General features: G+C 39.1%; 2 protein-coding genes across 6 annotated transcripts in view; both read right to left on the bottom strand.

The window, feature by feature from the left end:
- CDKL4 (cyclin dependent kinase like 4) overlaps positions 1 to 2,087 on the bottom strand; it is a 49,544-nt gene extending 47,457 nt beyond the window's left edge. The window contains exon 1 of one of the 2 annotated variants that reach the window (XM_027033611.2): positions 1,602 to 2,087. The gene's annotated coding sequence lies outside the window, so the exon portion shown is untranslated. The remainder of the gene's footprint in view (positions 1 to 1,601) is intronic. The other variant, XM_027033610.2, reaches the window with a different exon arrangement.
- Positions 2,088 to 5,175: 3,088 nt separating this feature from the next.
- MAP4K3 (mitogen-activated protein kinase kinase kinase kinase 3) overlaps positions 5,176 to 22,348 on the bottom strand; it is a 201,002-nt gene continuing 183,829 nt past the window's right edge. For 3 of the 4 annotated variants that reach the window (XM_027033607.2, XM_027033608.2, XM_053201004.1), the window contains 6 exons: positions 19,052 to 19,223; positions 15,418 to 15,486; positions 15,241 to 15,333; positions 9,884 to 9,954; positions 7,281 to 7,336; positions 5,176 to 6,606 (listed from right to left, as the gene is read on the bottom strand). In XM_027033607.2, the coding sequence (XP_026889408.1) occupies positions 6,519 to 6,606; positions 7,281 to 7,336; positions 9,884 to 9,954; positions 15,241 to 15,333; positions 15,418 to 15,486; positions 19,052 to 19,223 (549 nt within the window). In that variant the 3' untranslated portion in view covers positions 5,176 to 6,518. Of the gene's footprint in view, positions 6,607 to 7,280; positions 7,337 to 9,883; positions 9,980 to 15,240; positions 15,334 to 15,417; positions 15,487 to 19,051; positions 19,224 to 22,348 lie in introns of all 4 variants that reach the window. The other variant, XR_008289566.1, reaches the window with a different exon arrangement.

Genomic DNA, 22,348 nt, shown 5'->3' with positions numbered 1-22,348 from the left:
TTCTCTGCACACATACTGTGTTCATGACTTCCCCACTCCTTTTTTACGCATTATTCATTACATCCGACTTGCATCCTTAGCCCATCGGCTGGCACATGGCAGGTACTCAACCTATTGAAGTCCTTCCGTAATTTTATTCTCTAACCTTTCTGCTAATTATGTGAAATCACTCTCTTTTAAGCAAAGGAAATAATCACGTTTTGGTTGTTAATATAGTATCTGGGCAGGAAATCAAGATTAAGCAGTGATATAGCTATTGCCAGGGAATAGATGAAATTGGTTGAAAATATTTTTCACTGTCCTTAGTGACCTTCTATATATATATAGATATATTCTATATATATATAGAATATAATATATATATATCTATATATATAGAATACAATATATATATATTCTATATATATATCTATATATATATCTATATATATCTATATATATATAGATATATATATATATATATCTTGGCTATGGGGTCTCCTGACTTCACAATTTACCAAATATCTGTTAAATTCATGAAGTTCTGTGTACAAAGGTAAAAACAGATATACACTTAGGCCCACTGGTAAATACAGAAAGATGGATACGATACTTGAGTGGATCATTAAATTCTTTGAAAGTTTTCTTTTTAATTTCCTTAGTCTTAAGGAAATGATGCACACAGAAACAGAGAAAACACTGGGAGGCAGATTGTTTTCCATGGTTGTATCACAAAGCAGGTCCTGAGGGCTCAAGCAAGCCTATGGAATGCGCAGCGGGAAGAAAAACAAAATTAAGAAACAGGAGAGTAATGGGGTGAAAAAATACTGACACATTTCCTGAAGTTTATAAGAAACTGGTGTAAATGGTGGCATTAGGAATTAGGGGGAAAGGAGACCTTTTCAAGACCAGGCCAGACCAGGTGGATTCTGCAGACTTCAACTCACCATGTGCTTTGTTGTTAGTAGTGATTCCAGTGCAACCAAACTTGCAGTATTCGTCTTTATAAAACTGACCCGGAAAGTGGGCTACAAGACCCATCTGCATCTATCTTATGAACATAACCCTGAATTACAGAACCTTGAAAGTACACACACCTGTTAATAAGGTTGTCTTGGTGATGGCACAGATGAATTGAAAGCACTCCCCAGGAAACCAGAAGACCATATAATTTATATAACCCAAGAAACTAATTTTGTTTAAAAAAAAAAGACAACCACCACATTTCATCTGTACGCATATCTGGAAGCGTGGCATAGTCCTCTTTATTTCCAGGCCTCTGAAGAGGTCTCGACCCTTCAATGGCAGTCCAGCCTCTCGGCCACACAAGGGTCTCCCAAAGCGCGGGTGCGCCCCCGCAGCCGCTCTGCCACCTTCCCGCCGCCGCTCGCCACTCCCTCTAGCTCCTAGGGAGCCGCAGCGGGTGGGGCGTGAGGCTGGCGGGAGCACCTTGTCACCTCTAGCCCGTCGCCCCCACCCTCCCCGTCCCTCCGGAGGCTACCAGAGGGGAAGGCAGCCCGCTCCCCTGCCCTCGGGAACTCTCCCTTCTCTGGGAGCGTGCGAGCAGACCCCACTTCTCTCGCCAACAGCCCCTCGCGCCAGCCCGCAGGCCCCCGACCCACCGCTAGCGCCTCCACTTACGGCGCGGACCCGGACGGTGGCGACGTAATCTCGCGCAGCCCCGAGCGGCCCCAACCCGGCGGGGGTCGCTGTGTGCAGGCAGCCACCTGCACAGCGACGGCGGAGCGGACGGCCGCGGCGTCTCCCGGGCAACCGGACGCTCAGGGCGCGCGGGCAGGGCGACTTCCGGAGCGGTCCCCCCGCCCCCGCCCCTGCTGCCGGGGAAGCCGTGGCCCCACCGCCTTGTGTCGGTGGGTAACGTCTGGCAGGGACGCAACGTCGTAGTGCAGACACAGGAGAAGCTTCTTCTCTGGAACCCCGAAGGGGCCCCGAAGAAGGTGCTCAGGAAATATTTAAGCTACTTGACCAGTAACACTTGATTGTACGAAGTCCTGTTCCTCTCCGAGTCCTCAAGAGCACTAAAATTAAGCGCATGTAAACGTTGAAATGAGGCTGTTTCCTTGCCTGGGCAGAGACTTTGTTTGTCAGATCCTCTGTTATTAGTCAGTACTTTTCAGTCCTGCTTTTATTGTCCAAACAGCTTTTCAGCAAACTTCTGGAGGCTTTTCCGTGACAGGCAGCTATTAGCTATGGTACACGTTGCTGCCGTTTTCATAATTCAGCGAGCAGGGTAGTAGTATGTGGAGCTGATTCAGAGAGAGACCAATTTGCCAGCCAGTGAGGAAGCAAGTCAGGCAAATAATGTGATGAACGCTGGACAGTATCATTTTTGCCAAAGCTTACTCTTCTTGTTTCCAAACAGGAACTTAAAAATGCTATGTTAATGAGCACATACATACTTTGTTTAGCATCAATACAATGCTCCCCATCATGCCGGATTGGGGTGGCCATACTTCCCCTTCTTCCTTCAGGTCGCTCTACTCCCTTTTTCTCATCTTCAGTTTTCCATTGCCTTCATTTGCTTAGAAAACAAAGCCAGAAATGTTTATCTCCTTTCTCCTTCAAGACCAACCATACCCTCAAATCTACCTAAACTCACATCTACCCATTTCTGCCTTCATCATGCTGTAGAAAATTTTCTCAGTAAGGACACAGGTGATCACTAGGCGCAAACCCAGCGGCCTGTTTCCATGGTCATGTGTTCCATCTATGAAGTTCCTGAAACTATAGACTACTAGAGCTCCTTTCTCGTGGGGAAGCCCTCTACAGTCAGGCCCAACCTGTTTTCTAGCTTCATGCCCTGTTGCTGTGCTCCAGGCACCTTAAACTCAGCTGCATGTATCACCACTGTTCCTTGCACCTGCATTCAAGATCTAGCCTACAGCTTGCTATCCTTTTCTCCTGCACTTCATAAACTATTCATCCATCAACAACCTGGATTATATAGAACTTTCTGCATAAAGGCTTTCCTTCTCCCAAAGCAGAATTCGGTGCCTTTTGTACCTTTCTTTATTGCTTTTCAACCAAATGGGCTCCTTGAATACTGGAAATGCCGCCTTTTCCATCTTTTCTCCAGTGCCAGTGAAGTGTCTGGATACACTGAAAGTTATCAAAGAAGTTGGTTAAATAATGGAGTCTCTCTCTCTCTCTCTCTCTCTCTCACACACACACACACACACACACACACACACACACACACACGTCTTTGCAATGAGTTTTGACTAGACTTACTTAATAAGCTTTAGTTGTAATTTTATGCAAATCCTCTTATTCTAATGCAAAACACTTCGAATAAAGAAAATGCTTTCTGACAAAGCAAAAATAAATTAAGACAGGAAGTTAATTTCTCTTGTTGCAAGACACAGTGAGAGTCAGAATTTGGAATCCCAACTCCTGGTGAAAATAAATCTAATTTCCTGGGGGGGAAATGCTTATATTTTAGAGGGCAGTGGATATATATATATTGCTTGTATTCTGTGGAATACATACTTTAGTATGGTACTTAAAGAGTATGCACTTTGAACCAAGTGGCCTGGGTTTAAATCCTAGCTCTGTCACTTACCAGCTTTATTCTTAGGCAAGTTATTTAAGCTGTATGTGCCTGTTTCTTCATTTGTGAAAGAGCATTAACAATACCTACTCACTGGGCTGTTGTGGTGCTCTAGTGGGAGAATCTATATAAAGCATGTAGGATAGCCACCTGGCACACAGCCCTGGGCACTTACCATATTCCCTCAAGTCAGACTCTCAGTGCTTACCTAGTATTTTGTATAGCACACATTTTCATCTCTTTCTAACAATGGTGAAAACTGCTATTTGTTCTTTATTTCCTGATCTCTTCTGAAATCAGTGGCGCACTTGCAAGCTGAATGATGGCAATGGGCCCAGAAACAACCAATCTCATCTCAACACTAATGTCTAAGAAACTAGCTCACAAGATAGATTGTTTAATGAAGATGAAATAGTTTCTATCATTTAGGTGAGTGGCTCTTTTCCTTTTGAGTGAATAAAGATCCTTAGTCAAAACTTACCAGGTAGAGCTACAAAGTTGCATTTTTAAAGGTCATCAGATTATTCTGAGGCATGTGATCCTTGGACCACCCTCAGAAAACTGATTTAAATTCAAGTCAACCAGTGTTTCCCACGCAGGGGCTGCACATCAGAATAATCTGTACAACTTTATAAAAATAATATGTCACTGGGCCTCATCCCCAGGGAGTGATTCCAGGGGTCCACATTTTTAAAAAGCCCATGAGTGACCTACAAACCAGTTGCATTTCTGGGAAGAATTCTGCTTGACAATTAAAGATGTCATTCAACCTATGAATTACCTATGTCATTCAACCATAGGTAAAGATGGTTGAATCTTTTTTGAGATGTGACCCTTTATGTAACATATAGGACTCGGAAACTAGAAAAAACTGGCCCAGAAAAAGGATCGACAGCCTTGTCAATAAATGCCAAGAACAGCTCTTGATTTCTTGAAAATCAGTTCCATGAGTCTCTGTTTTTCAACAAATTGATGATAATGTTATACCTATATGACTTAGAGTCATGTTTTTAAATAAGGAAACTGTTCTAGAGTCAAGTAAATTACCTAAAGTCACAGAGAAGGGTAGTGAAACTAGCAAGAGTAGAAATGGCGCCTCATGACACACAATCCAGTTCTTCCCACCCAAGTGTCCCCTTCCTTAACCTCCAGAACTGCATTCCCCAACACTGTCCCCTTCCTTTCTGTAACCCAGGAGTCAGCAACATTTTCTATAAAGGGCCAGTTGGTAAATATTTAAGGCTCTGTAAGCCATACAGCTTTCTCGGAACCACTCACCTCGGTCACTGTACAGCAAATCCAGCCACAGACAACACATAAACGAGTATGTGGTGTGGTGTTCCAATAAAACCTTATTTACCAAAAGCAGATGGTGAGCAGGATTGGGATGAGGACTGTTTGCCGACACCTGCTTCCTAAGACTATGGATGTTTTGATCTTCCTCATCAGAAAGCTGAAGATTCTATAGATGATGCCCCTTTATGAAACTGAGATGACAGATCAAATAAAAATATGATCTGAGGGACCAGAATGGGTATGCAGAATAGGTAAACTTTTTTTCTCCTTAATATATGTTAGTCTTACTCTATACAGATTAAGCCAGATAACAAGCTACTGTACAACCATGTGTTAAAAAACATGTTTATTTTACACTATGTACAATCAAAAACATATTTAAAAGCATTATCAATTAAAATAAGTGAAGACCATAAATCACAATTTAGTTTGTTCCTAGTGTATATACCCACATTAAAATATAAACATATACCAAAAAAGAGCCAGAGTGTGCATTTTTGCTAAAACTTGGTATATACATATTCCATTGGAAAAAAGCAATCAAAAATGACTTTAAACCAAAGCTAAGTTCCTGTGATGTGTAGTAACCATTATATTGTTTATATGAGGTAGTAACTAAATTATTTTGGCCATGTATTAATACTCTAAGTCAAAAGAAATAGGAAAACGAGCATAAAATAAGGCCAACCAAAGTAAAAATCCCACTAGAAATTTGAACCACTCCACTCGATGGAATGTTATAGTTCTTCAACGTGACTATATGAAATGTTTAGTGTGGACTCTAATAACGCTGATTTATTCTTTGTGCACACGGTAATTCTGACAACAATTGCAGCGTCACTATTATAGGTACCGCTATTCTGTGATTCAAAATTTTTTCAAAGGTATATTTTTAAGCACAAACAATCTTACAGGATTCTGCTTAAATATAAAAAGACCAGTTACTACAACAGGTGGTTAATTGGTTTGTTTCACATAGAAAACAATCCAAAGACATTTAAAAAAGATGTTGTGGGGCCAAATGCATATTGACATTGTCACAGCTTACTTTTGTGACTTAATACATCACGTATCAATACTCTGTGCAAATATAAACACCAGTGTACTTGCATTAAAATTAAAAACAAGATTATAAAATGATTATAGCCTCCATTACAATTTGGAAGTTACAAGATTTATATTCATATTACTAAATTACATATAATAAAAATACAATAGTGTTAAATGTACTGTTTCATTGCCAGCATCCCGTTTTGTAATATAGCCACACCCAAGAATATACTAAAGAATTCTTAAAATATTAACCCCAATTGCATTTTTCATCAACATTTACATCTGTACAGATAAGACACTCACTTGTACATCTCATAAAAGTACATTATCTACATAAATTCTTAGTGTATGTCTTCAGCAATATGAAGTTTCACAGAAAAATACTGCCTATATGTACAAAGATTACATTAACAATGAATTAAGCACTTGTGTGGTTCAATATGCTAAATATACCCATACCACTTAAAACAGAAATTTCCCCCATCTTGTCTCATGCCACAATAAATTACAAGTAACTGAAGCCAGGTCACTGCAGCCTTTGTACAGCTTCAAGCATTCGTTAATGTTGCCGCGGTAGTGTCCTTCTTTTCTGGCGTTAACTGTCAAAGCACAACATTTCTCAGTAACTGTTTTCATGACCCGCCAGGATGTATAAATTGCTATTTGCTGTGGGGTTATCAGTTGGCCTACTTTCCAAAACCACGACCCTAAAAGTAATAAACAAAAAAACATGTAGCAGAACAAAGTTATTCTTGAAAACTAATGTCAGCAGAAACAGTTTCCATTACTTCTTCATTTTATGCCTCTATAAAATACTGTTTATTTGATTTGTGGGCAGACCATCATTTGCAAATCATTATAGTTAAAGAACCAATTCCAGCTCCGGTAAGTAATTTTGCTGCCCACCACCTCCCACCTCTAAGCCAGTGCTGTTTTAAGAGTCAGGGAGCAGGGGGTGGGTAAACCTGTCTTTGGAATAATTTGGGGGAACTTAATTCTCATAAAGTATAGAACAATGTGTCATTCAAGAAACAGGAAATATATCAGAATAGAACCTAAAAATTCTATCTGGCGCTAAAACCAAAAAGTTTTATTTGTCAGCATATGGTATTTCTTCTTTCTTGTGCTGTAAATCACACTTTGGACAGCACCGTAATGCAAAATTAGTACTGACAGATCTATATATTCCTGTTACTTGGAACAGCAGGTACATTCTCAAAGGCTTTATAACTTCCTGACTTGTGGATTCTTTGGTGTGAAAAATACAATGTTGAATATATTACTGTAGAAATTTCAGTTCCCTTGAAAATGAAATCCGTTTCATGCTGGATTTTATAAAACACATTTAGTACTATGTTTTTAGTACAACCCCTTTCCATACCTGTCGGATCCAAGCAGCCTAAAAATTCTTGTGTTATCTGAAATTTCTTGTGTTACCTGTTCAATTAAAATATAAATTTAATTTCCAAAGTTAAAGGCACAAAATTTTATATGGGCATTTAATTTATAACTCTATCAAAAAGAAACATAATTCCTAAGATGAAAACAGATCCCTCTAGGACTGTTAACTTGTTAAGTCAGCACAGAGATACGTCAATTTGTTAGCCTAGGAAAAACATGGCTAATTTCGAATTAATCCTAAAATAGGAGAATAGGAAAACCATTTACTTATTAAATTACAGACCTTGAGGTTGCTGGAGGGGAGGTGGGCAGGGGGGAGGAGCTAAATGGGTGGTGGATACTAAGGAGCGCACTTGTTACGATGAGTACTGGGTGTTACATGTAAGTGATGAACTGCTAAATTCTATTCCCGAAACTATTATTACACTGTATGTTAGCTAACCGGAAGTTAAATAAAAACATAACAAAACAAAACAAAATTCTAGACCTCAAGGGAAAACTTTAAAAGCAAGCACCCAGTCCATTTATTTAACAAAAACCTTTTGTCAGTTAGGTTAATGCTAACAGCAAGGCCACTGCAGCAGCAAGCCACTTTGATAGGGCCCTTTTACTTTTAAAAGGCTGCAGTGTGGCATGATGGGACAAACTCAAGACTGGAATTTGAGTCCCACTTACTAGCTATGACACTGGGCAAGGTACGTAATTTTGTTGAAAATGGTTTTGTCTTCTGCAAAACAGGAGAGAAAATATCTACTCTGCAGTAGTCTTGTGCAGTATTCTTAAAAGTATCAGTGGGTATAATGCCTAGCTATGGGAGTGCTCAACAGAGGATTTTTCTTTCCCATATCCACCCCCCCCGCCCCAGTCTCTTGAAATAGTGTTTTCTGATGGCATACAGCCTTCAGGAAGTCTTCAGTGTGACTGATTACCAGCTGGAGAGTTAAAGGTAAGTCTACAGAAGAAAGAAAAACCCACTCCTTTTGCTTATTGAATGCGAAACATTCCAAATTATAATGGCAGTAACTTCTCCCCATTGCATTAGTACCTCTACAATTAGTTATTCTGGAAACATCAGGGATTCTCAACTCTTTTGGAACCCAGCACACCTGAAGGATACAACACGCTCACTTCAGTAATCGTGCTCATGACTGATCTTCGACATGTTTTTGGACAAGCAGTACTCAGTGAAGGCTACCGGCGCACTTTGAAGAAGCCCCTCAGGTGATATTGGGTGCCCCCAAAACCTTGTCTTTTTGTAAAAACTGTTCTCTTGTATCCTGCCTATGGTGCCTTTCTTTCTCTGCCTAGTGTTTATTAGTTGTTGACTGTTCTTAATTCCCTGTTCAATTTCCACAGATGATTTTAAAACATCTTCCTGAGAAGTGAACCCTCTTGTGGGAATTACTGCTAGGAACATATTAGCCCGAACTGTATTTTCTCTAAGATTTTATTTTTAAGTAACTTCTGTAACTCAACGTGGGGCTCAAACTTACAGTCCTAAGATCAAAAGAAAATGCTGTACCGACAGAGCCAGCCAGGCGCTCCTTGGATTTTTATCGAATACTTACTGTAAATCAGGCCAATGTAAATTATGCCAATCACATCGCATGCTTCCTTTCCCTTAATCATCCCATGAAGTAATAAGTACGATTGTTATCTCCCATTTGAAAATGAAAAGGAGCTAAGTGACATGCCACGGCTACACGTACTAAACTGCAGGGCGGAGAAACGAACCTGGCGTCGCATCTCTGGAACTCATGCTGACGGTCGCTCTACTACACTGCCCACTTGGTTAGCAGAAACGCTCTGAGCTCAGAATGACAGACTGGGGCATAAACGAGCTTTCTTGCTTGAGGAGCCGAAGGTTTTCGTTTCCCTCTAATGTTCAAGTGAAAGTTATACTGCTGAGGCTGATTTGGGGGTACTGGGAGAGTTTCTGGTTTCACTTGCCTATAATATTCTCGGGGCCAAGTACAATGTCTGTAACCCCAGCACTCTCTGGTGGAAATGGTGAGCTGAACTGACTCACAAGACTTGCGAGTTAAATCGTTCCTGGAGTTAAATTTAGGTAGGAAGAAAAAGGGGCAAAGAGTCTTATAAATGCCAAGTGAAGGAGGGTAAGAGAAATAGGAGGCAAGGTAGCTGGAGAGGAATGTGGGATCCTTGACTTATAAGCCTGCTCTGGTCATCATTTCTGAAATCCAAAGTAGAAATGGTGCCTCAAGACGGGGAGAGCCAGCATCTGCACTCTTGTTCCAAGGGATGGGCTGGGAGAGTTGGAGAGCTGCGAGGAAATCACTTTTAGCAGTATTAGGAAATTCTTGTCCCGAATATAAAAGTGAGTATGTGGTTGCACACAAAATGCGCACTGAAGTCGTTTGGGTGAATGCAGAAAGAGAGGTGGCTGCAGAGCACACGCTATGAACCTCGTCACCAGACTGAATACACTGAACATCAACAGCGAGCATATCAAGTATTCTTCGTATCCATTAGGAACTTTGCAAAGTTAAAGAAAATTGTTTGAAGTAGAATCTGATAGTTTCATGCCTATTTAATGGACATAATTTTTAAAAGACTACTTACCTCATTAGATCTAAAACTTCTACCTTGCATTCCATGTTTCCAGAAAGCTAGCACACTGTCTTGTAGGCAAACTAGCAGGCAAGAACAGCTCAGTTACTGTTAATAGTACAAAAGTTCAGCCGATAAGCATCATTCTGTCCCTCTATCTTGCACAGCAGTACTTCCATTAAGAACTAATGTCAGCTATTCCATGTTTACATGGCATCTTTACTTTTGAAATTAAAAATATACATATACCAGACAGAACTGATTCATCTTTTGGCAAGAAAAAAGAAGATTCATTGAAAATATTGTTTTGTTACAGAAATTTTTTGTTTTGAGAAAATAACATTATAAAATGTCTCAAACATACCGAAAAACATGAGAAGAGCACAGAAACATATGTATCTACCATTCAACTCTCAAATCCTGACTTTTTGCCATTATATGCCTTTCGTTTAAAATACAACCAAATTCAGCCAGCCCCTGAGTACAGCCCGAGCAGCTGGCCCCATCCATTCCAGGCCTTCCTTTCTCCCTGACATATCCGCTATTATAAATTTGATGCTTGTCATTCTCATGCATGTTTTTACTATTACTACACAATATCAAACTTTGTATCAAATGTTTCCGACTTTCATACATGGGGTATGGTGAACATTTGAACTGTTTCTAGGTTTTTGATCTGTAATAAACATTCTGTACCTCTTCTTTAATACATGTGCAAATTTTTCTAATTCTAGAAACAGAATTAATGGGACACAGGCATACTTTTAAAAAATTTTAGTTTTGCTTTTAATATTTACATATTTAATACATATTTTTGTGTGTATTCAGTGAGGAAGACATCTAATTTTACTTCCTACAGATAAGCAATTGCATCACCATCATTTGCTGAACAGTCCACCATTTTCCATTGACATATTTATGCTATAAATTTCCATTTACATGTAGGTCCACTTCTGAGCCTTCTCTTCTGGTGCCACTCTTCTACTTTTTTATCCGTCTGATCCCACACTGTCTTAATCACTATAGCTTTATAAAAGTTCCAATACTGAGTAGGGCGAAGTATTCATCCAAATTTATTTTACTGTTCTTGGCCTTTGACTCTTTCACATGAATTTTTATTTTTTTTTTTAAAGAAATTTATTCTTAAGTTAGTTAACATACAGTATAGTCTTAGCTTTAGGAATAGATTCCAGTGATTCATCACTTACATACAACATCCAGTGTTCATCCCAACAAGCACTCTCCTTAATGCCCATCAACCATCAGTTTGTTCTCTGTATTTAAGAGTCTCTTATGGTTGGCCTCCCTTTCTATTTATATCTTTCCTTCCCCTGTGATCATCTGTTTCTCAAATTCCACATATGAGTGAAATCATGAGATCTTTCTCTTACTGACTTAGTTTGGTTAGCATAATACCTTCTAGTTCCATCCACATTGTTGCAAATGCCAAGATTTCATTCTTTTCCATCGCTGAGTAGTATTCCATTGTGTATGTATGTATGTATGTATATATGTATGTGTGTATGTATATATATACACACATATATATACATACACACATATACATACACATATACATATATATGTGTGTATGTATATATATATGTGTATATATATATATACATACACACACATACACCCCCCACATCTTCTTAATCTATTCATCAGTTGAAGCACATTTGGGCTCTTTCCTTAATTTGGCTATTGTTAATAGCACTGTTACAAACACTGGCGTGCACATGTCCCTTTGAATCAGCTCTCCTGTATCCTTTGGATAAATTCCTAGTAGTCCAATTGCTGGGCTGTAGGGCAGTTCTATTTTTAATTTTTGGAGGAACCTCCACACTGTTTTCCAGAGTGGATACACCAGTTTGCATTCCCACCAACACAGCAAGAGGGTTCCCCTTTCTCCATATCCTCGCCAAACCTGATGTTTCCTGAGTTGTTAAGTTTTAGTCACTCAGACTGGTGTGAGGTGGTATCTCATTGTGGTTTTGATTTATATTTCCCTGATGATGAGTGATATTGAGCATCTTTTCATATGTCTGCCAAATGGATGTCTTCTTTGGAAAAGTGTCAATTCATATCTTCTGCCTATTTCTTCACATCTGGATTGTTTTTCGGGTGCTGGTAAGTTCTTGGTAAGTTCTTTATAGATTTTTTATACTAATCCTTTATCTGATATGTCATTTGCAAATACCTTCTCCCATTCCGTTGGTTGCCTTTTAGTTTTGTTGATTGTTTCCTTTGCTGTGCAGAAGCTCTTTATCTTGATGAGGTTGCAATAGTTCACTTTTGCCTTCAGAGACATGTCAAGCAGGAAGCTGCTGTGGCTGAGGTCAAAGAGGTTGCTGCCTGTTTTCTCCTGTAGGATTTTGATGGTTTCCGGTCTCACATTTAGGTCTTTCATCCATTTTGAATTTATTTTTGTGTGTCACATTAATTTTTAGATCAGCTTATCATGTGGCACAAATCACTTTATTGGGATTTAAAAAAAATGTTTTTTAATGTCTATTTATTTCTGAGAGAGAGACACAGAGTAACCAGGGGAGGAGCAGAGAGAGAGGGAGACACAGAATCCGAAGCAGGCTCCAGGCTCCAAGCTGTCAGCACAGAGCCAGACGCAGGGCTCGAACTCAGGGACCGCGAGATCATGACCTGAGCCAAAGTCAGATGCTTAGCCAACTGAGCCACCCAGGCGCCCCGGGATTTTTATTTAAACGAACCAAATTTGTGGTTTAACTTAGAAAGAACTGACACCTTTCTCATATTCACAGACACAGTATAGTTCTTCATTTGTTCAAATCTTTTATGCTTTCAAACAATAACTTGGAATTTCCTAGATAATGGTCTTAAACATATTTTCATTACATTTATTTCCAAATTTCTTATTTTATTGCCATCGTCAGTGAGATCTTTTTTTCTATTAATTTCATAATTACTGGCATATCAAAAAGCTATTTATTGGTGTGAGTCATATCTACCAACTCTGAATTCTCTTACTAATTCCAGCAGTTTACTCAGAGAGCTATACAGTCCATATAATCATATCATCAGCAAAAAAGGATCTTTTACTTTTTTCTAATCCTCATAGTTTCCTTGTCTAGTAAGACAATGTCAAATGTGATGATAGCACATATTCTTATCTTGTTGACTTTAATGGCAGAATCTGACCATGAAACATGAATTTTTTTTATTATTTTTTAAGTATATTTTTTAAAAGTTTATTTACTTGAGAGAGTATGCACGTGTGCATGAGGGAGAAGCAGAAAGGGAGAGAGAGAATCCCAAGAAGGATCCCAAGAAGGCTCCACACTGTCAGCACAGAGCAAGACTTGGAGCTCGATCCCATGAACCATGAGATCATGACCTGAGCCAAAATCAAGGGTCGGATGCCCAACCAACCTAACCACCCAGGAGCCCCAAACATGAATATTTTTAATAGGCTTTCCTAGATGAAGAACATTTCCTTTTATTGCTAAGTTGCTGAGAAGTTTTTTCTTAAATCATGAATGATCTGGATTTTACTCAATGCTTTTTTGTGCACCTACTGAAAGTTATGTGACTTTTTGCTTTTAATATTTAATGTGCTATATTATATATTACATAAACAAGTTTTCTGATGCTGAACCATCTTTACTTTCCTGAAATAAACTCTATTATACTTGATGGTGTGGAGTTCTATTTACTATTTTGTTTCAGATTTGTTCAAATTCTGCTTTCATGAGAATGGATTCTTTTGTTTTCTATACTAACCTTGCTTGATTTTAGTATCAGTGTTAAACACTGATTTGTTCAGCATTCCTTCTTTGTCAGTAATCTGAAATAGTCTGTACAGGATAGGGATTATCTCTTTTTAAGGGTGGATAACAGTCTCCTATAAGGATGTCAGGCTTTATGTGGGGAGAGTCTTGATTACTAGGCACCTCAAGCAAGGAGCCAGGCTCTGGCTCCCACTTCCTACAGGATACTTTTAGTCTTCTTTATCAGAAGGAGCACAGCAGGCCTACATATTGCTTTAAGTTTCTGTTCTTTATTTATCTTATTCTTTGGCTTTGGCTATGAGTTTTTAAGCACAGATTCCATTTTATTTATTTTTATTTATATATATATTAAAAATTTTTTTTTAACTTTTTTTATTTTTTTGAGACAGAGAGAGACAGAGCAGGAGCAGGGGAGGGGAAGACAGGGGAGAGAGGGAGACACAGAATCAGAAGCAGGTTCCAGGCTCTGAGCTGTCAGCACAGAGCCTGATGTGGGGATTGAACCCACAAACCGTGAGATCATGACCTGAGCCAAAGTCAGACGCTTAACCGACTGAGCCACCCAGGCGTCCCGCACAGATTCCATTTTAAAATCGTGAAGAGATTTCTCTCATTTTATTATCAGCATTTGCTTGCTGGAAGAAGGGCATTCTACTTGGAGGAGACAGTAAAAGTAGAACCAGGAATAAAACAAATGAACTATCTGTCCTTGGCCCTACCTCTTTATATATGTGCAAATATCTTTCATTGATAATGAAGAGCAAAAAAATTGTGCCTAGTTAAATACTGAATCAGCTCTCATTCGTATTCCCAGCACCATCTGTGATCATTTTTACCTCATTTTTCTGGAATGTAATCATTTTAATACTTACTTATTTAATTTAATAGATAAATTCATTATTTAATAATAATAAATAAGAGAAACAGAGAAGAGCAGAGAGAGAGACCGAAAGAGAAACAGAGAGAAAAGAGCAGGGAGAGAGGGAAGAAGAGAATCCCAAGCAGACTCCATGCCCAGTGCAGAGCCCAACACAGGGCTGGATCTCATGATCATGAAATCATGACCTGAGCCAAAATCAAGAGTCAGATAACTGACTAAGTCACCCACATGCCCCTGGAATGTAATAATTTTAGAATACTGAATATATAAGAAATCCTTTTTCAGAAAACACCGTAGTCCAGCAAAATGTGAGAATGAGATAATGGAATCTCCTTCTTGCCATTTTCACATTTTGCTCTGGTCAGCATATACAACAGCAGAAGTACAACAGAGTACGCTAAGTACTAAATTTTAAAGTACTTATAGGGAAACTCCACAGAAGTTTTGAGGAAATGGAAATTCCTGTGTTATGAAAAATGGTATTTATTTCTTTTGAAATGTCAAATCTGTAAGGAGGACAACATTATTTCTAGATGTCAGTTATTAAACTATTTTAGAGAATGTATAAAAGTGAAGACTGATGTTGACTTCATATTCATTATACCCTGTATTGTAAAAAAATGTATTCTTAGTAATATACTTCTATAATCTCAGATAATTATCAGGTAAGATATTTTAAGCAGCTCTTACTGCAATCAAACCAGAAATACAAAACTTGCACTTACCTATTGATTCAATCTGGAAATCAAAGGTGAGCTCAGATGATAATTTTCTGCTAGACTTTAATCTTCCTTGGAGATTTACTATTTTTATACAACCTAGAGACGGGGAGGGGGAGAGTCACTCAGAAACTAAGATAAAAGGAAGGTGTTAAAATAAGATGTTCATAAATAAAAACTTACAATCCAAGCATACAAGAATGGTATCTCTCTCCAATTGGGTTACGTGAGTAACACTTGTCTGTGGGCTATCTGTAACACAAACAAACTCAATAAACTGACACAAAAAAAGTAATTTTGAAAGCACAGAGACCTAAAAACAAGAATTCTGAACATCACTGAATCTGAAACAGACATAAATTTTTAGCTATACATATGTACTGGCTGAGCCAGGCTGCTTGGGTCTAAACTCTGATGCAAGTGCTGAAGGAAGTCAGGGCTCACTGGAACGCTAACTATTGTCATTACTGCTGGTGATGTCATTATTTTCACTCATATGTGAAATCAGGAGTATAATCCTCTATATTATAGTTATGACTGATTTCTGCTTTTAAACTCAGAAAGCCAGGGACTGCTTTGTATATCACATGGTAGTGTCCAGCACCACATGCAAAAATTATTTACTGAGTGAATGAATCAGAAGGACAAACAAATCACTTCAAGTACCAATGAGTTAAAAGAAATACTGAAGTATTTTGAGAAGTATGAAATATTATCAAAATGCAAACAGGCATCATTTTTTTTTATTAAGATTTATCAAAGTTCTTATAAACTGGGAATTTTTTTGTAATTGTTTTTTAATGTTTGTTTGCTTTTGAGAGAGAGAGAGAGAGAGAGAGAGAGAGCGAGAGCGTGCGTATGCGCACGGGTGAGGGGCAGAGAGAGGGAGACACAGAATGTGAAGCAGGCTCCAGGTTCTGAGCTGTCAGCACAGAGCCCGGTGCAGGGTGCGAACTCACGCATTGCAAGATTATGACCTGAGCCGAATTTGGACGCTCAACTGACTGAGCCATGTGGGCACCCCGAGAATGCTTTTGAAAAAAATATTATATTTATTTATCAATCAATAAATATATACATATATACATATATATGTATATACACACATATATATGATATAGATCTGTATCTGTATCTATACAGAAAGCACAAGTGGAGGAGGGGTAGAGGGAAGGAGAGACAAGAATCCCAAGCAGGCTCCATGACATCAGCGCAGAGACCAATGTGGGGTCCAAACCCATGAACTGCGAGATCCTGACCTGAGCCGAAATCAAGAGTTGGACGCTAACCAGGCACCCCCAAACTGAGAATGTTTAAATGATTTTCCGCGAAGTGAAAAGTAGGCTACCCCAAACTTTGTACGAACATCAAAACCGAAACTGCTGATCTACAGGCCTTTGTTTCTGGCCTTACGTGTCCTTGAGAGTGGGTCTGATGACCTACAGTTACTGTTTTCTACTTCCTATAGTATTAGTCTTAGGACATCCAAGGCCTGCCGTTAGACCTTCAAATGTATTTTAGACCTGGTACGTCTGTAACCAACCAGAGCTAAAAGGACACGGAACAGGCCTCCTGGAAATCAGATCTTTGTAGCTCTTACATACGTGGGTGAAAATTAACAATCTGAACATATCTATACAATCGACTTCAGTTCAGGAAGCCAGGCTAGCATACCAGAGAGAAAGTCAGGAAAATAAGGTTTTACCAACTGCTTGTATCAATTAGTTACCAAACACTAGAATCACCCGGAGATCTTTACAAAATACTGATGCCTAGCTGCCACGTCTAGATATTCTTATTTAATTGGCGGCGTATGTGACTTGAGGTATCAGGAGTTTTAAAACTTCCCAGGTGGGCTGTACAGTGCAACGCAGTTTAGGAAACCAATGACTCAGAATTTCATATGATGCAAAACTCTAACCATACTTTCTCTCATTCAATTTTTACCTTAGCATCTCAAAACCAGAGATGAACTGTAGTTATCATACTTAGTTTCTATTGTTGGGATGAGCACTGGGTGTTATAGGTAAGCGATGAACCACGGGAATCTACCCCAGAGACCAAGAGCACACATTACACACTGTTATGTTTGCCAATTTGACAATAAATTATATTAAAAAATAAAAAAGGAAATCTAATGTTAATTCACAAAAAAAACTTCCAAAAAACAAAAAAAATCCAACTCCTAATAAAATGATTTCATTACAGTAAGAGAATGAAATCAGAAGCTCCTTAGAATGAAGCTGTACAAAATTCTTCTGTGCAGAAATCAGGCCCTTCATTCAACAATTAGTAGAAAAGGATTTAAAATTAAAATGCTTGGGAGAAATAAGGTATTAACTGAAATCCACTAACAATAAAATATCAATCACCCAACAATGCCTTCCTATTAAGCAGGGAGGAAGAGATCAGGAAAGTAGGAGTGCACCCGCTGTCTGAAAGGGTAGATAGGTGTCTAAGAGAGAATGCAGAACAGAGAATTCGAGGGAGCCAAGGAAGCCACATCACGTTGTCAAGGGCCAGCCATGTTTTCCTTCAACAATGTGTCCTTAAAGGAAAGCTGTTTCAAGTTTCCTGGGCTTCAGGAAGTCATGTAATTGTCTCTAGGTTTTTGTGAATGTGTTTGCGATGACTTTTTTTCCGTGTCAAAGACCCACAACTCTAAGTTTTTTCCTTTTGTGAACACTCTTTTAGGCTTCCAACAAACTCCTGACTAATCAATATTTATCAGCCAATTGTCTTCTTAATATTTCCCTAAGAACCCAAAGACCCTGACAAAAGGCCTCTGCAAGACCTTTAAAAATTGCCTTCTTGGGGTGCCTGGGTGCCTCAGTGGGTTAAGTGTCCGACTTCGGCTCAGGTCATGATCTCATGGTTCATGAGTTCGAGCCCCATGTCTGGCTCTGTGCTGACGGCTCAGAGCCTGGAGCCTGCTTTCAGACTCTGTGTCTCCTCTCTCTGCCTCCTCCTCCTCCCCTCTCCTCCCCTCCCCCGCTCATGCTCTCTCTCTCCCTGTCTCTCAAAAATAAATAAAATATTAAAAAAATAATGAAATTGCCTTCTTAAATGGCCACTGTCTATTTTACAGCAAAACATTGTGCAGTGTTATTTTTAAAGGGGAAAAAAATCAAAAGGAGCTCCATAATAAACACAGTGCTTTAAAAATCAGGAAAAAAAAGACCATTCAGGTCACTTTTTTTAAAGTGTAAAAAGTTGAATCAGATTTATTTATCACGAAACACAAGTTTTACCAATATGTACTGACTACACCAACAAGATTGGAGGTTTCAAACTATAATCAAATTCCTGTAAAAAGATAATTAATTGGAAATAATATTTCCCAAGATACTAGTATGAAGAAAGGATCTGCTACGCCACTGGGCAACGCAGATCAAAATTTAAGAAAACAAATTGTACAAAAGAATGATTTTCAAGCACCCTCAAATATTTTTGTTTAGCTATATTTGTATCTTAATTACGAATCATTAAAAAATTCATTAAAGTGATTGCATAGTACCTGTGTCTCAATTACCAGAATATGATGGAAAATAGACTCAATGCAGTTTTTGCTTTTATTTAGATCACCTTTCCTCAGCCTGAGGCCTGTGTATGTGCAGTGGACAGGGCGGTGCCTGTGTCAACATCACCGGCATCAGCCGGGAGCACACAGAAGAGCAACTTCTCAGGCCTTGCTCCAGATCTACCAGATGAACTCTGGCAGTGGGGGCCAGTAGGCCCCCGGGGGATTCTGATCCATACTCCTGTTTGGGAACCACTGATATGTACTGGCCTTAATAACTCAGTAAAAGTCACAAACCTGACTCTGTAAACCACGAAGAGGTAGAATTTGGGTTGACCGTTTCAAATCGAACCACCTGGTTGAAGTCTCTCCCTCTGCTGACGCCAACACAGACGAGAGGGTACTCCTGTTCGGGAACTACCAGCATTTCGAACACTCGAAGCGGACAAGGTATAGGAAAATCTATGTGCTAGACACAGAAACAAAAGGACATTAAACAAAGGAAAACGGAAGCCAAATAGTGTCACGAGAGCACTAAGAATTTTTACTTCTACAAACACATGGAAAATAACTCTCTACTATTAGGACTGCTTCTTGTCACAGAAACTCTGGGTATGTAGAAAAACACAAATTATAAAGTATTTGATTTGAGGTTTAACACTGTAAAATGTTGTTAAGTTAAAAATCACACAATTTTAAGACATTAGGGCTAGAAGGGAACTTATAAATCACCTGTCCAACCCAGGTGGCACCTGAGATCCAGAAATCTGGGGACTGGCCCAGGGTCCCCCAGACTTTGTTGCAAAGTCTCCTGTCTCCCCATTGGATGCTGCTTCAGTTATATTTCCCTGCTTTCTTATCCAACTGAGCAAACATGGATGAGAGCACAGAAATGCTAATTAGCAAGAAACACTCCTCTTATAAGTGTGGACAGTAAAAAAAACCCCATAAATAAGAGAAATTTAGCTTCTTGGCGCAAGTGATGCTATTCATTAACTCACTTATGATGCAACCAATTTTACTTTCACATAATTTCAAAATTATTCTTACATTGCAACCAAGAGACTAAATAAATTCGTATTTTGTAAGTTTGGGAAAATAGATGGAGAACATTAACATCCTCAGTAATCAGGAAATTAAACCACGAGATAAGATCCATATCCCCCTGACTAAAATTAAACAAGTGACAGTAACAAGTATTACCAGGAGGAGCAGACGAGTGCTCACCAAGTGATGGGAGCATAAGCAGGGAAGGCCATGCTGGCTGACTACATTATCTGTGAGTGTCAGGGCCCTGCAATACTCTTATCCTTTCTAGAGAATACGAGCACACACAGGCACAGGAGACATGATGCAAACATGTTCACAGCAATATTGTTCAAATAACAAAAAACTGGAAGTAACTCAAATACCCATCAACAATAGCTAGATAAAGTTACGGCCTGTTCACACAATGGGAAGTCACAGAGCAATGAAAATGAACAAACTAGAACCATATCCAACAACTACACAAATCTGATGCTGCACCAAAGCCAGACACAAACGAATACATACTTTATGACTCCACTTACATACTAGGGAAGAATCAGGTAAAATTAATTCTAATTTTAGGGGCTTAGGGGTGTATGTTTATACAGTGAAAATGGAAAATAAGGGAGCTGACTGCTAGTGGATGGGGTGCCATGGGGAGTTCAGAGGTGCTGATGATATTCCTCAGAACAGAAAAGGTTGTTTTTCAAAAAATATGGGTCTTATCCATACGGTAGTAAGTCCACTCTTAGTATGTTTTAGATTTTGTTGCTCTCATGAATGGGCTGTAATTTCATTTAATTTCCCCCAAGGTTAGTATTGGTAGTATTTAACAAAGCTACGGATTTTGATTTATTTTTTAATCTGGCAACATGTAAATTCTGAAGAAAATAAATTCTGGAGAAAAACAGGTGAAACAGGTCCGCCATAACTATTATTCTTAAAAGTGTCAGAAAATACACACACACACACACACACACACACACAAGTGTTAGAAAACACAATGTGGTCCTTGTGGCTAGAAGGTGAAGCTCTATGTGCACCTGTTGTTCCCGTATTCCTTCCTTCCCTGTGACTGCCAGAGTGCCTCCATCCCATGGGTACAGACACTTCTTCATCAACACTCCCCAAACCCCCTCTCTTTAGAAGCTTTCCCCTTACCTGGGGAGAGGCTTTGGATAAAATCTGTCATATATATATATATATATATATATATATATATATATATATATATATATATATATATATATATATTTTTTTTTTTTTTTTTTTTTTAACGTTTATTTATTATTTTTGAGACAGGGAGAGACAGCATGAACGGGGGAGGGTCAGAGAGAGAGGGAGACACAGAATCCAAAACAGGTTCCAGGTTCTGAGCTGTCAGCACAGAGCCCGACACGGGGCTCAAACTCACGGACCACGAGATCATGACCTGAGCCGAAGTCGGATGCTTAACCGACTGAGCCACCCAGGCGCCCCTAAATCTCTCATATTTTTAATAAGGTAAAACATTTAAAATAATTCTCTTTGAAATGTGGTAAGAGCAGTACAGTAAAAAATAGTGCTTCTTTGTGTGTGTGTGTGTGTGTGTGTGTGTGTGAGAGCAAATAAGAAAACCAAGAGATTCTGAATATTTCTATTTAGTTTCTAATAATCACGTGTTAAGTCATTAACAGAAGAGGACTCCCGTCTAAAAGCTTTACATCCAGTTGCTGTTGGTGATGGTCCTTGAGGGCAGTGACCATATCTTACTCATTTCTGTCTCCTTAAACAGCACTGTGCCTGGTTGGTAGTAAGTACATAACTGTTTGCTGGGAAGGTCTTTAACTTACAACTTTTATGATGAAAATGTAGTCTAATAAATCAAAAACTGTCAAAAATGTCATGAAGAGGAGGATAAAGGATAAAAGTGTTTTTGAGCACATCTTGTAAGAGTGTAGAAAAGCAACATCATAAATACTAACCACAACACTGTCAAATACAGAAACAAAATATCCACAGGGTCTTGGAGCAGACAGGCAGGGGAAGAAGAGCTGGGTTAAGATTCAGGGAGGAGAGTAAGAGCCTACAGAGAGCTCAGGGAGTTTAAGGGAAAAGTGGGAAGGGCGTGAAGTCTTGAGGGAGACTATACTGTAAGTCTAGTATCTTTGAACTCTGGCAACAGGCCTCATTAGCCAGGGCCAGGCTCCTTGGGACTATCCACTTGGAAGAGAGAAAATGTGGACGGGTAATTTTTAAGCTTCCCATGTCTTATACATTCTCTCCTGCATGCTCTTCATACCTAAAATTCCTTTAACAGAGAAAAGAGTCTTTGTTGTGTATTAGGGTAAGTGGTATAACATATCAAATTACACAAAAAATTCATTCATCCTATCGTTTAATCAGATTAACTGATGATATGAACACTGATATGATGAAACTATTTTTCATTCTACCAGACGTTAAGAATGAAAGGAATAGGGAACATGTACCTAAAATACACCTAAAAGGGGAAAGGAAGGGGCAGGGAAGGGGAGGGCTGCTGAAAAATCAAACCATGTACACTTTACTCCTCCATTTATGATA

Source organism: Acinonyx jubatus, chromosome A3 (genome assembly GCF_027475565.1).
Source record: "Acinonyx jubatus isolate Ajub_Pintada_27869175 chromosome A3, VMU_Ajub_asm_v1.0, whole genome shotgun sequence".
NCBI lineage: Eukaryota > Metazoa > Chordata > Mammalia > Carnivora > Felidae > Acinonyx > Acinonyx jubatus.
The sequence above is the reverse complement of the archived record's forward strand: the minus strand, read 5'-3'. Positions and strand labels throughout refer to the sequence as shown.